This window comes from Ovis aries, chromosome 2, assembly GCF_016772045.2.
Source record: "Ovis aries strain OAR_USU_Benz2616 breed Rambouillet chromosome 2, ARS-UI_Ramb_v3.0, whole genome shotgun sequence".
Lineage (NCBI taxonomy): Eukaryota > Metazoa > Chordata > Mammalia > Artiodactyla > Bovidae > Ovis > Ovis aries.
The window spans coordinates 199,538,533-199,552,135 of record NC_056055.1 but is presented as its reverse complement, the minus strand read 5'-3'; the positions used below and the strand labels follow the sequence as shown (position 1 = coordinate 199,552,135).

The 13,603-nt window shown below is 40.9% G+C and overlaps 1 protein-coding gene across 7 annotated transcripts in view; it reads left to right on the top strand.

The window, feature by feature from the left end:
* Positions 1–13,603, top strand: part of ANKRD44 (ankyrin repeat domain 44) — a 313,666-nt gene that overhangs the window by 73,915 nt on the left and 226,148 nt on the right. The window contains exon 1 of one of the 7 annotated variants that reach the window (XM_060410152.1): positions 1–13,603. This exon is cut by the window's left edge and continues 54,828 nt beyond it. The exons of the other annotated variants lie outside the window; for them this stretch is intronic. Coding sequence (XP_060266135.1) covers positions 13,601–13,603 — 3 coding nt within the window. The 5' untranslated portion in view covers positions 1–13,600. 7 annotated transcript variants of the gene reach the window in all.

Below are 13,603 nucleotides of genomic sequence, written 5' to 3'. Positions count from 1 at the left end.
TGCATTGAAGCTTCTAGTGAGAATGTTAATGCTATGAGATATTTTTAATGAGCACATGCTCCCTTGAGTAGATATTTCTAAAAAAATAAGGAGTGGAGCAGCATGGCTTGAATAGAAGTGAGTTAATGAGTCTCAATTTTTGAGAAAAATATTGCTGGAATGGTACCTTTTAAGTTAATGCTACTAAAAGTAAAAACAGCAGAGGCAGGAAAATATTTGTTTTCCAAACACATTTTATTGATAGATTTGTGAGTCCTTAGAAAAGATGATTTAGGAATTGATTCCTTCTTTGAGTTTGACGACTATAGTGTTTTGTGCCTTTCTTAAGCGTCATAACTAGTACTGAAACGTTCAAGAATGCAGTACTGTATGAGAACAAAGGTCTATTCTTAGGGGAAAAAGATCAGCTATTATACGAGACCTACAATTGATGGCAAGCAACCTAAAGAAGTTGAGTTTGCTCTAAAAATGAGTCTCTGCTGCCTCTCATTAGCTGGGTTCTACACTATTGCCATCTCTGCCACTGCCAGGTCGAAAGAACACTTAGTCTCACCTGTTTTCTTGACCTCTGCTGAGAGACAGAAGCAATGTCTTGCTTCTCTTGATTTTCCCCTCTAGTATTTCTGAATGTTGCTGTGCCTTTGGTGCCTCTGTGGGAATCATTCAAATACAGTATAGTGAGTTCCCAGATGGCCCTAGTGGTAAAGAACATACCAGTCAATGCAGGAGATGTAAGGGACATGGGTTGGATCCCTGGGTCAGGAGATCCTCTGGAAAAGGGCATGGAAACCCACTCCAGTACCCTTGCCTGGAGAATCCCATGGACAGAGGAGCAGCATGGTGGGCTACAGTCCATGGGGTTGCAAAGAGCCGGACACGACCGAAGCGACTTCACTGGCACGCACGTATTTTCTCACTATGTGCTCTGTACAAACTTGGACTTGACATGATATAGCAATTCTCTTTTTCTCATACCTACTGTAAATTTTTTTTCCTTTCTTTTTCATCCTTTTTACTTCCTTCCCTCCTTTACTTTTTCAGTTGTTGTTGAGGGGAGAAATTGGCAGTTTGGGGCTTAGATTGAGACTATTTTTGTGATGAATGAAGAAAAAAAATGGGAACTTATTTGAAAGCCCCATAAAGGGGATATATAGGCAACATTTCTGACCACAGACTTGAAAGAAATGACTAGGCCCTGTAGATACCAAGTCTCAACATTATAAAGCAAACACAAGACATCCTCTTTTTATTGGCCTACAGAAATATCCTTGTGTACATTCTCCTGTTGTCCCCCCCCCTTTTTTTTTTAATGCAGTTAGGCTGTACCATTGACTAGCTGAGGAGGTGGGTTCAGTTGTTTAGGCACTTGTGAATGCTTTCAAGGTAACAACCACGTGTAATCTCAATCTATTCTTAACTCAGGCAACAGACATATGGTAGATACTCAGTGATGGTGTTTGAATGTATTTACACACGGTCAGCCTTTAGGAGAGGAGGAGTGCCTAAAACTTAAATTCTGATCCTGCCAGGAAGGCTTTGCAGAGAAGTACTTTGTAGCCTGTATGGCCTGCAAAAGTGGTAGGGGTTGAGAGATTCTGGATAAAGCTCTGAGTCTGTATTAAGCCTTTTCGGTTTTTACCTATTGGAGCATCACCAGATAGGCACTTATGCTTAGACTGATTTGTCCGGGAGAGTCTTAGACTCAAAATTACTATTTGATGGTCATGTAACAAATAGCCCTCACTGATTGACTCCATATTTCAAGCCCTCTGTACAGTGCTGAGGCCCCTTTTCAGAGTGACTTGTTTGGTGTTACTTCCCTTGATTTATTAGTCCTGAGAGCTCCTCCCAGAGCACTATTGCTTGAACCACTCCTGTGCTCACTCAATCATGGAGTACTTTGTGGTGGCAGTTACTTGTTTTAGTCCTATAAACCACCCCCCCCCTTTTGACAGTTTTGTTGGTTCTGGAAGGCAGAGGTTGGATCTCATACTGCCTTTGAGCCCCTCTGAGCATATAGTGGACAATCAACAAATATTTGAATTTGAAAATTCCAAGTGAGTATAGTTTTGCTCATACAGAAGATTTAGCAATGTCATTCTATCTAGTTCTTTTATAGAACCCAAGACCATGCTTAACTGGGTAGACAGTTCTTATTGCTTGCAATGATTTTCACATGCAAACCTTCTTTCTTTTGTCTTGGCATTGTGTGTATGTGTGTGTGTGTGTGTGAGACAGAGAAAGTGTGTGTATATGTGTGTGTGTGAGGCTAAAGTTTGTAATGTCTTAACATGGAAAGCCCATGTTAGTAGGTAGTGGCCCATTCTCTCTGCAGGTGAAACATAGGGCTGGTTGAACACATGCTGGTAGCAATGAATAAGGAATGCAGTTTGAAAGATTTAGCATTGAGTATAGCCTGCCTCTTCTTAAAAAGACTCTATTGAAAGGGAATAGTAGAACTCTACTGGAAATGGTTTTCAGGTGAAATTTGGAGAAAGGCAATAAAATGGAGATTTAAAAATTTTAAAGTTTAACAAAGTTTTGTAATTTTGGAAGTCAAGAACCATTAAATTTCCACCACTAAGGAGATCCAACCAGTCCATTCTGAAGGAGATCAGCCCTGGGATTTCTTTGGAAGGAATGATGCTAAAGCTGAAACTCCAATACTTTGGCCACCTGATGCGAAGAGTTGACTCATTGGAAAAGACTTTGATGCTGGGAAGGATTGGGGGCAGGAGGAGAAGGGGACGACAGAGGATGAGATGGCTGGATGGCATCACTGACTCGATGGATGTGAGTCTGAGTGAACTCTGGGAGTTGGGGATGGACAGGGAGGCCTGGCATGCTGCAATTTATGGGGTCGCAGAGTCAGACACGACTGAGTGACTAAACTGAACTGAACTGAAGGTTAAGTTCGAGGTACTTACCTAACAGAAAACCCTACACTACCTGAAAGAATGAGGTGGGTTGGAATGCATGACGTGGGAAAATCTACAGAAAGTCAAAACACCAGGTTGTAGGACAACTCTTAAAGTATGATCTCAACTATGTAATGAAACAGAGCAAGAGATTTCTGTACATAAATGCATATAGTTGATTTGCAGAAAGAAGTCTAGCAGGATGCACACCAGACAGACCAATGGCTAACTACTTTTGAGGAATGAAGATGGGTGGTTTTTTTTTTTTTTAATTTTCTCTATGTTTTGGTATTTTGGGGGACTTTTAAGTGCAGAATATATTTATATATTATTTAGTTATAGAAAAAAATATGGCTAGTGGTCCCTAGACCTCCTGTCATTCCAATTTTGTGGTGTCCTGTGAGAGAAAAGTGACAGAACAATTGAACAGTGTGTGGTTTTGAATTGTTTCATTCCATTGCTTTTCTTGGCCTAAGATGAGTGTGGTTATACTTGAATTATGGCTAAACAATGAGAAACCATGATACAAAAGAGAATATAAGCAGTTTTTGTTTATTCACTTTAAGTCAAGTTAATTTAAAACTCATCAGATATTGGTTGAAGAATAAAAGTGCAGTCCTTAGTTTAATAATATCCTTGATGTAAATGCAATTTGTGTTTTCTAGAAGTTTGACTTTGGTCAGAAACATTCAGCAGCTGAGAGGCATGTTAATCATTTCTGGGAAAAAGCTAGGACGTCACGTTACAGAATGCTTTTGGATGTTTTTATCCCACTGGATCCTTTTAAGAGGAGGGGATGAAGTAGCACCGGGAGCACTGGTTCTGCTTCATATGAACCAGTTGGTCATACGAGGAGACGGTCCCGGAGAAAATGATGTCACAAACTGAGCCATACTGATTCATGTTGAGGTTTGGCAGAAACCAACACAATTCTGTAAAGCGATTATCCTTCAATTAAACAATTAAAAAACACAGCAAAACAAAACTGAGCCATAGAGCTGGTAAGTGAGAGTCCATAATTGGATGGAGCCAGGCTCTCTAGTTTCAAATTTTGCTCTCTTTCTACGTATGGGAATTCCCTGGTGGCTCAGCTGGTAAAGAATTCGCCTACAATTTGGGAGATCTGGGTTTGATCCCTGGGTTGGGAAGATCCTCTGGAGAAGGGAAAGGCTTCCTACTCTGGAGAAGGGAAAGGCCTGAAGAATTCCATGGACTGTATAGTCCATGGGGTCTCAAAGAATCGGACCCGACTGAGTGACTTTCACCTCACTTCTACCCATGAGAGTGTGCATCAAAGCAAAGCAGCCCAGGGTAAAGTGTACTGGGACAGTATTTTATGCCAATAAAGCTTCAGACCATTGAAAAGTGTTATGAGAGAATATTAGGCTCAAAGGAGGAGGAGGAGGGTCAGATAAGCTAACAAATATGAAAGAACCTTGTTGGAAAACTATCCACATGTGAGGTAGTGTTTTGGCAATCAGTGGTGTGACAGCACGTTTCATCTGTCCTTGTGAGAAGTGCTCAAGAGCTATCCTCTGTTTTAGATTCAAAAGCTGATGCAGAGGATGGGGAGCACTGAGGAGGGCGAGAGCCGGGAAAGGAACCTCATGGATTGACTTCCATTTGGATGAGATGGACTTCCTGCCATTAAGGGAAGCTACCTTCCAGGGGGAAGTGGGCCCTACTTCAGACCTTGGGATCACCTCTTCTTTAGTGAGAACGAATTCTGAATGACAAACATTTTTGTCAGTGTGTCCATCCCCACCATGTGCTGTGTTGTTGGAACTGGGATAGTAGACGCTTATATAGGTGCGTGCGTGCTCAGTTTCTCAGTCATGTCTGACTCTTTGCAAACCCACAGACTGTAGCCCACCAGGCTCTTCTGTCCATGGGATGGCATTAAAAAAAATTATTGGCTTATTTTAATTGGAGGATAATTACAATATCGTGACGGCCTCTGCCATACATCAACATGAATCGGCCATAGGCGTATATGTGTCCCCTCCCTCCTGAACCCCCTGCCCCACCCCATCCCTCCAGGTTGTCTATGGATTTTTAACTCATAATCTGGTGGAGAGAGTGAAGAAGACAGCTGGAAATAACTATTCCATTAGAGTGTGCAGGTGAAGCACTGTGGGCACATAGTGGGTACTCAAAAAGGGCACCTGAATGAAAGTGTTATAATAAATACATGAACAAGGCCCTAGACTCGAGGCCTAGACTAGAGCTCCTCAACCATGGTGCTCTTGACATGTGGGGCCAGATAATTCTCTCTCAGGAGGAGTTGTCTCATGTACTGTAGGATGTCTAGAATATCCCTGGCCTCTACCTTCTGGATGCCTGTGGCACTCCTCACCCAGCTGTGACAGTCAGAAATGTCTTCAGGTGTTGCCAAATGTCCCATAACAGGGCAACATTACCCTTCTTTGAAAACCACTGGCCTAGAGGAACATGGGACAACCACACCATGTGGGGCAGGGCTAGGGAAGGGTATTCATGGTGAAAGAAAGTCAAAGTGTAGTTGCTCAGTCGTGTCCAACTCTTTGCAACCCCATGGACTATAGCCTGCCAGACTCCTCTGTCCACGGGATTCTCTAGGCAAGAAACCTGGAATTGGTTGCCATTTCTTTTTCCAGGGGAACTTCCTGATCCATGGATTGAACCCAGGTCTCCTGCATTGCAGGCAGATTCTTTACCATCTGAGTCACCAGGGAAGGGTGTTCATGGTAGGACATCCCTAATTGATTCATATTTCTGGTTCAGCTCAATTTATCCCCAAGAACATGGCTACTGACAATGACTTAGCTAAATGAACATCTATCTATTTTTATCCAAATCTGGATTGATTTCCTCCTTCCTTCTCATGGCAGAGAAAATGCTGTAATTCCATCAAACCCTGTGTATTCTTTTCTCTCTGAATCTGATTTTCTAGCCTTCCTTTCAGTTGGGTGGGGACAGGTGACAGAGTTCTGGCCAGTGGAATGTGGTTACTTCCTGACTTCATCCTTATGCTGCTGCTGCTAAGTCGCTTTAGTCGCGTCTGACTCCGTGTGACCCCATAGACGGCAGCCCACCTGGCTCCCCCATCCCTGGGATTCTCCAGGCAAGAACACTGGAGTGGGTTGCCATTTCCTTCTCCAATGCATGAAAGTGAAAAGTGAAAGGGAAGTCGCTCAGTCATGCCCAACTCTTCACAACTTCATGGACTGCAGCCTACCAGGCTCCTCCGTCCATGGGATTTTCCAGGCAAGAACACTGGAGTGGGGTGCCATTGCCTTCTCTTATAAAACCTCATCCCTATAAAACTTCCCAAATGACCCTTTACTTTGTCTTGGCTTGTTGACTATAAGCACAGAATCCACAAGAGGACCCTGAGGTCCTGGGAAGTGAGGGAGCCACAGGAGGAAGAGGGCTGTGACCCTGAATGGCCATGGGTCCCTGCCCTCTCTTAATCTTGTTGGACTGGAACATGAGAAAGAAACAAACTCCTACTTTGTAATACCACTGAGATTTAGCGGATGTTTGGTATAGTAGTTAGCTTTCCTGATTTAATGTACTCTCGCCTGTTCCCTCTCCTTTAATTGGTACCTCTCACATGTCATCAAAGAACTGCTTACTACTTTACTCTGGTGACCTACATGTGCCATAACCTAGGATATGGTCCTGTCATAGCAGTACCTGTGATAATGATTAATTGTATACCTTCTTAGATCACATGCTTTTCCTTTTCAAGACCTTCCTTGGAAGGGATGAGTGTTTAGATCTGCCTCCAGCTGCCCTCTGAGACTGCGGGGACCCGGTCATGGAATAAGGAGTTTTGGTTGCCATCCAAGCAGAAAATTCTTCCTGCGTGTGGAGTTCATAGCAGCTTTATTCCCCCCTACAGTTCAAATGCTAGTATTCTCAAGGCAGAGCAAGGAAGGGGACAGTCAATCCTTTCATTTAATTTTGGCAAGACTTCAGGTTATGGTGCTCTGGGGAAATACAGCCACAGATGCATCAACCTTTTTAAAAATTCTTGGCAGTCTAACCCTTTAAGTAATAAAACTAAACACAGTGCATCCTTGAAGAAAGCTTGTATTGGCTACATTTGTCACCAAGATCCTGCCTTCAAGATCATCCTTCCATCTGTGCTTGTGAAATTCAAATTGTGTTTAGTTTATTTTAATCAGTACTTATTTCCTACATTATCATTTTCAGCATGTTAGTTTTATGATTAGCTCAGCAGTCACTACATTATATATCGTTTGCTTTCAGGTTATAGATTAGCATGAAGGAGTTTATATTTTCTAATTCTGCAGTGATAACTTTGTGCCTCTGTTTGAGAGTCAGCATAGCAGAGTTGTTAAGATTTGGACTCTGTAGCCCCGTCACATGACTTCTAACCCCAGCTTAGCATTTTACATTCTGTACATCATTGAGTCAAGTTATTTAACTTCACTGGGCCTTGCTTTCAGGAAAGTAATTGCACCCACTTCTGGAGCTGTTGTGAGAACCAAAGGGGTTAATTTGTATATGGACTTTAGGTGTGTGCCTGGCACAGTATAAGTGCTTTATAAATAAAATCTATCAGTGTTACTAAATGCCACGCTTTATATTTTTCATATATTTTAATTACGTGGTAATCAAAAGGAGAAACCAGTTATTTGTTAGGTCTTTAAACCTCCTCTGAGCATTTTAAGGACTTAATTAGCTAGAGTTATCACAACTCAGTTTGGGAAATTTTTCTATTTTTATGTATACACAGACAGGAAAAAATATGAAAGAAAGAATTCCAAAATGTTAATAGCATCATCTCTGGAAGGTTTGATTATAAATGATCTTAATTCATTGAACGTTTTCTCATTTGCACTTTCCCAGTCTCTACACACGAGCCTATAACTCCCTGTCGTGCTCTTTCTGAGTTCCTGTGTCAACTCTCTCTTGAAAACAAAACTTCACACCACCCATTAGCAAATAATTTCTTTTTCAAGAAGTTGCCCCCAAACCATTTCTTTATATGAAAGCTTTTAGTTCATCCCTATAGTAGAAATTCAATTTACCACTTTATGAAATTTTTTAGAAGCAGTTGTTATCATTTCTTGCATCAGAGGACAGGGGTTGGTGGAAACAGTAAAGAAAACCATTAAAATAGATTGTGTATGAGGCTGTTGTTTCCTGATGGAGATGGCAGGAGGTGGGTTTTCTAGCTCATAGGGTGATGTGGTTGTTAGAGCAGCAGCCAGTGACTGGGCGTCCAGGCCTCAGTTAAACCAACTGTTGTGAAGCTGGAATTTCTCTGGAAATTGGGTCCAGATTGGGGTCCCTTTTTAAAATCAGATTCTGAGATCTAATTTTATAAGGAGGAATAGCTTTATGAAAGAAGATAATGTAATTGAGAAGAATCTGAAGATGTGGGTCCTGAATCCCATGTTATTATGAACTTATTACCTATGTGACTTTAGCAATGTCAATTCACAGCTCTGGGCCTCAGCCTCCTGACCTGTAGAACAAGGTGCTTAGGCCACATCTGTGGTATTTGACTTTTACTATGTACCAGAATCACCTGAGGAGTGCCTAAAAATTAAAAAAAAAACAAACCTCAGCCCCATCCATAGAAACTCTGATTTAATTGGTGTGGGGTACGCCCGGCTGCAGTATTTCTAAAAGTTCTGCAGGGAATTCAAAGGTGCAGCTCAGTTGGATCACCTCTAAAATTTCCTATAGCTGTAACAGTCTATTTTAAAATATATATAGCTGGTCTCTTACCAAGGGGTTTATAAGCTACCACACAGCTTGTAATTGGGTTTACTGTAATGAAGAATACCAATCATTTTTGTCTTGAAAAACATAGAAAAGTTATTAAAGAGTTATTGAAGCTATGTCATTGATTTTTAAGGTAGTTCTCCAGAGGAAACCATAAAAATTTTCTTCTATGAGGCATGGAGGATATAGGACAAAGAGAGTTTAATGTAGCCGGGAAGGAGAAATTGTTCTTTTTAGGTAACTGAAAGTGTTTTTCTCAAAGAGATTATCTTCGGAGAATTGGTTCATAGGCTTAGAAGACAATGTTTGGGTTGCAGATTGTTTTTAAAGTAAGCATAGAAATTTCTAGCCCATACCTCTTTTTAAGTTCCAAGGCAGAAATCATATTTTTATAAATGCCAAATTATTAGATCTGGTTTTGGGTCAAAATTCCAGTCCTTGCTAAAGCAAATTACCCTTCCTTGGGAATCAAATCCAAACCAGATTTATTTTTAAAGGTAATACATTGGGAAAACATAAGAATAATTGACCATTCCTTTTATTTACTTAGCTTCAAATTATTAACCATACAGGAATTGGGTTGAGTGATTACTAGTTTATCTTGGATATGGAAGAAGAATTAAGAGGTGTGGCATCAAATTTGATACTGAAGGTTTTGTCACAAGTCCTTTCTGTTCAAGCCTTTGGTCCCTTGGATCCCCAAAGGCGGTTATCATCCAGCACATAAGCGGGTTATAGTAAATCCAAAGCCCAAGGTCACCTCCCTTCTCTCCTTTGCTTGCTCCCCATCACACACATTAAGAGCTCTGGCTATTTAATCCTCTTTTGTGTCAGAAGAATCTAGGCAAGATTCAGAACTGTTAATTGCAAACAGGAAGGTACCATCTATATCCATGATAAACTTCACATTTGTTTTGAATTTAGAGCTTGTAAGCTATAAAAATTCTATACTGGGAAAGGACAGTAGCTGATCTCACGAGGCATCAGGTAGGAGCAGATACAATTTTTTTTTCTGCCCAGATACAATTTAATAAGAGGTGCTTTAAAAACAATCAGTGTTTCTACTCATTGCTGCTGCTGCTGCTAAGTCGCTTCAGTCGTGTCCGACTCTGTGCGACCCCATAGACGGCAGCCCAACAGGCTCCGCTGTCCCTGGGATTCTCCAGGCAAGAACACTGGAGTGAGTTGCCATTTCCTTCTCCAATGCATGAAAGTGAAAAGTGAAAGTGAAGTCACTGAGTCGTGTCCAAGTCTCAGCAACCCCATGGACTGCAGCCTACCAGGCTCTTCCATCCATGGGATTTTCCAGGCAAGAGTACTGGAGTGGGGTGCCATTGGCCTCTCCGTTTCTACTCATTACTGGCCCTTAACTCCCTTTTCCTGAAAAGAAAATTGAGTTTCCATTTGAAATCACGTGAGGCTTAAAAAAAAAAAGAAGGTGTTTTTTAAGTACAGAAAAGCATAATGAAGAAAACAAAAATGATCCCAAACTTTTCACCCACGTAATCCTGTAAACATTAGAAACTCAAATGTCCAAAATGGACACACAAGACTACTCCTTAGGTACCTGCTTAAAAATTTTTTAAAAAATAATAATTAAGTACCATTGGGAAGATCCCCTGGAGAAGGAAATGGCAATCCACTCCAGTATTCTCGCCTGGGAAATCCCAGGGACAGAGGAGCCTGGCAGGCTATAGTCTATGGGGTCAAGAAAGAGTTGGACACAGCTCAGTGACTCAACAACAACATAGTTATTTACAGTGTTGTGTTAATTTTTGCTATACACCAAAGTGATTCAGTTCTTAAATACCTACTCTTTTTTTTTTTTTTTTTGACTGCTCTAGGTCTTTGTTGCTGCGCTCAGATTTTCTCTAGTTGCAGTGAACTGGGGCTACTCTAGCTGCGGTGCATGGGCTCTGGGCGTGCACGCGTTAGTAGTTGGAGCAGTTAGGCTTTGTTGTCCTGAGGCACGTGGGATCTTCTCAGACCCCAGGCTTTGAACCTGTGTTCCCTGCATTGGCAGGTGAGTTCTTATCACTGAGCCACCGGGGAAGCCTAAATATTTACTCCTAATAGAAAACTTTTTTTTTTTAATTTAAGAATGAGGCTAGAATGTAATAACTAATTTTTGTCATTTTTTTGACCTCTCACATGCCAGTTCCTATTCTAGTTTCTAATTCTCTAACAACTATTATTAGGTAGATACTATTATTATTCTCACTTTACAAATGAGAAGAAATGCTAAATAATTTACCCAAGATTATGGTTAATATGCAGCAGAGCTGAGATTTGAACTCAGATGACCTGGCTCCCAAGGCCCAACTCATAAGCCATTTCCCTATGCTGTATTTCACAGAATTTTGAGGACTTAAACTGTGGAAAGTTATAATTACTCTTGTCAAGAAACTAGACTGCTATGAAAATCATGAGTTATCATCTTAGGATCTGAAGAGCTCATCTTAAGACCATCTCCTTCTGCTCCTTTTTTCAAACTCCTCTTTGAGATCAGTTCAGAAAAGCAGAATTTGTTTTTTTTTTTTTTAATTGTACTATAATTGATTGTCAGATTTGGGTTTAATACCGGAAAGATTTGCAACTTCATATAGTGTTTCAGGTTAATTTTAATATGTTTATAAGGAGGAAAATGCCAATTGTGCATACAGTGTATTAAAACTGATTTTCCCATTTGCTCTTCTCCCTTTTTCATTTAATTTTTTCACCCTTAATCTCTTCTAACTGTGATCAAGGTTTGAGCCATGGAGAACCATTTCCATCGGAGCAACTACAGTGGTGGTGGTGTTTCTCGTACTCTCCATGTTGAAGTCTAGATTGTGAGTTGCCTTCTAGAATGCAGAATATGCTCAGGGAACAGTGTAGGGGGGACCAAGACCCTTTCTCTAGTTGTAATCAATAGCTCAGAAGCCAACATTTCATAAATACAGATAGAAAATTCTTTTCCTAAACATACTTCATTACACATGTGGAGGTGCATCTACCACTTTTGAGGGCTTGCTTATACATTTGTGGAGTTATAGAGGTATTCATTCATCAAACTTTTTTCTTTGAAAGTTTTTTTTGGCTTTCAAAAACTTATTTGTTGTATAAGTAATAAGTGGAGGTATATAACATATATAAGAATTAAAATCTGAAAATAATAAATCTTAGAGAGGTATACAGGAATGCTCACATACCACTTCTGGGAGTGTAAATTGTTGCAGTAATTTGCAGATAGACAAGTTGAAGCTGTGTATACCCTATGCCCTAGTGATTCCATTCCTGAGTTTATATCCATGGGAAACCCTTGCATCTGTGTTTAAGGAAACAATTACAAGAGTGTTTACCACAGCATTGTTTGTAATGAAAAAAAATAGACAAATTGGAAACAGACCTCACTGAAATGGAGAAATAGAGTGGTTATTTTTCATGTAGTGGAATACTACACAGGGGTAAAAATGAATTAACTAGGATTATGTACACCAACGGGTTTCCCAGGTGGCTCATTGGTAAAGAATCCGCCTGCCAATGTAGGAGATGTAGGAGATGGGTTTGATCCCTGGGTCAGGAAGATCCCCTGGAAGAGGAAATGGCAACCCATTCCAGTATCCTTGCCTGGAAGTTCCCATGGACAGAGAAGGCTGGTGGGCTTCAGTCCATGGGGCCGCAAAAGAGGCTGGACTCGACTCAGCAACACAGGTGCATGGGCACCAACATAAATCTCCAAAGCATAATGTTGAATGGAAAAGACAAACTTCAGAAGGATATAGACAGTATGATTCCACTTATATAAACCTTTAAAACATTATGTTGTGCATGGTTATAAACACACCCAGTTAATATTTAAACACATGTGTAGAATTGATAACTACTGATATCAGGGTGGTGGTAGGGTGGGAGGATGGGAGTGGAAGAATGGGTGATGAGAGTGGGGCTTTCCTTACATCTGTCGTGTTTCACTTCTTAACCAGGGTGGTAGGCACAAGGATGTCTGTAATGCTAATGTCCAAATTGTTTGTATGCTCTAAGTATGTCACAGTTTAAGAACAGAAAAGAAAGCAAGGAGCTTGAAACCCTGTTGGAGTTTTCTCAAATAACAACAGCAAAAAATTCAGGAGTAAGAGAGCGTAGTAAGAGAATAATTCGATGGAGTAACATGAAATGACTGCTTTGCCTAAGGAAACTTGTTGAAAGCAAACGTGGACAGGATGAACAGAGAGACATCTAGGTCGTGAGGATGATGACCTTTCTTCCAAGCTTCTCCTGACCCCCTTATTTTGTGACTGTCATAACCTAGTGAAAGACCAAGGAGGTGACAGTGAAGGAAAGAGGATGTGTTCTTGGGCTGTTCTAAATCTTCTAGAAGAATAAGAGTATGAGATGTTTTTCGAAGTTACACCACCCAAAGGTGATGGGTGTCTCAAGGCTTAAGCCCAACTTGCATCTTCATGAACATTTCTGATCCCCAAAGAAAATATATAGTTCTCATTACTCATCATTCTTGCTAGGGTTTTGTTTGTTTCTCTTTGTCTCCTGCCTTAGAGCTTTTCAGCTGTGGGAGAAGTTTAGGAACTTTCCTTCTTGACAGTCTTTCTCTTCTTCTTATGTCTGCTTTCAGGGCAGGGGCAGGTACTTGTAGGCAATAAAAAGAAATAAAAAGTAGAAAGCAGATCCTGACAGTTGATTACAACACATAGTGCTGGGGTTGATAGCTTAACCTGTCTACCTTAAGAAAAAACAAACCCATCTCTTGTTCTGGAAACGCTTTTTTATTCTCTGTCTTGTTCGAAGTGCCTTTCTTAGCTAGAGTGGAGTCACCAAACAGAGGATTTTAGTCCAGGAAGTACCTTAATCTTGGGGTTTTAGTATCGGAAGAGATCTTAGACACGCAGTGCAGTGTTCTCTGTTAGTTGTTTGGCCTGAGGCGACCCAGCCCTGGATCTATG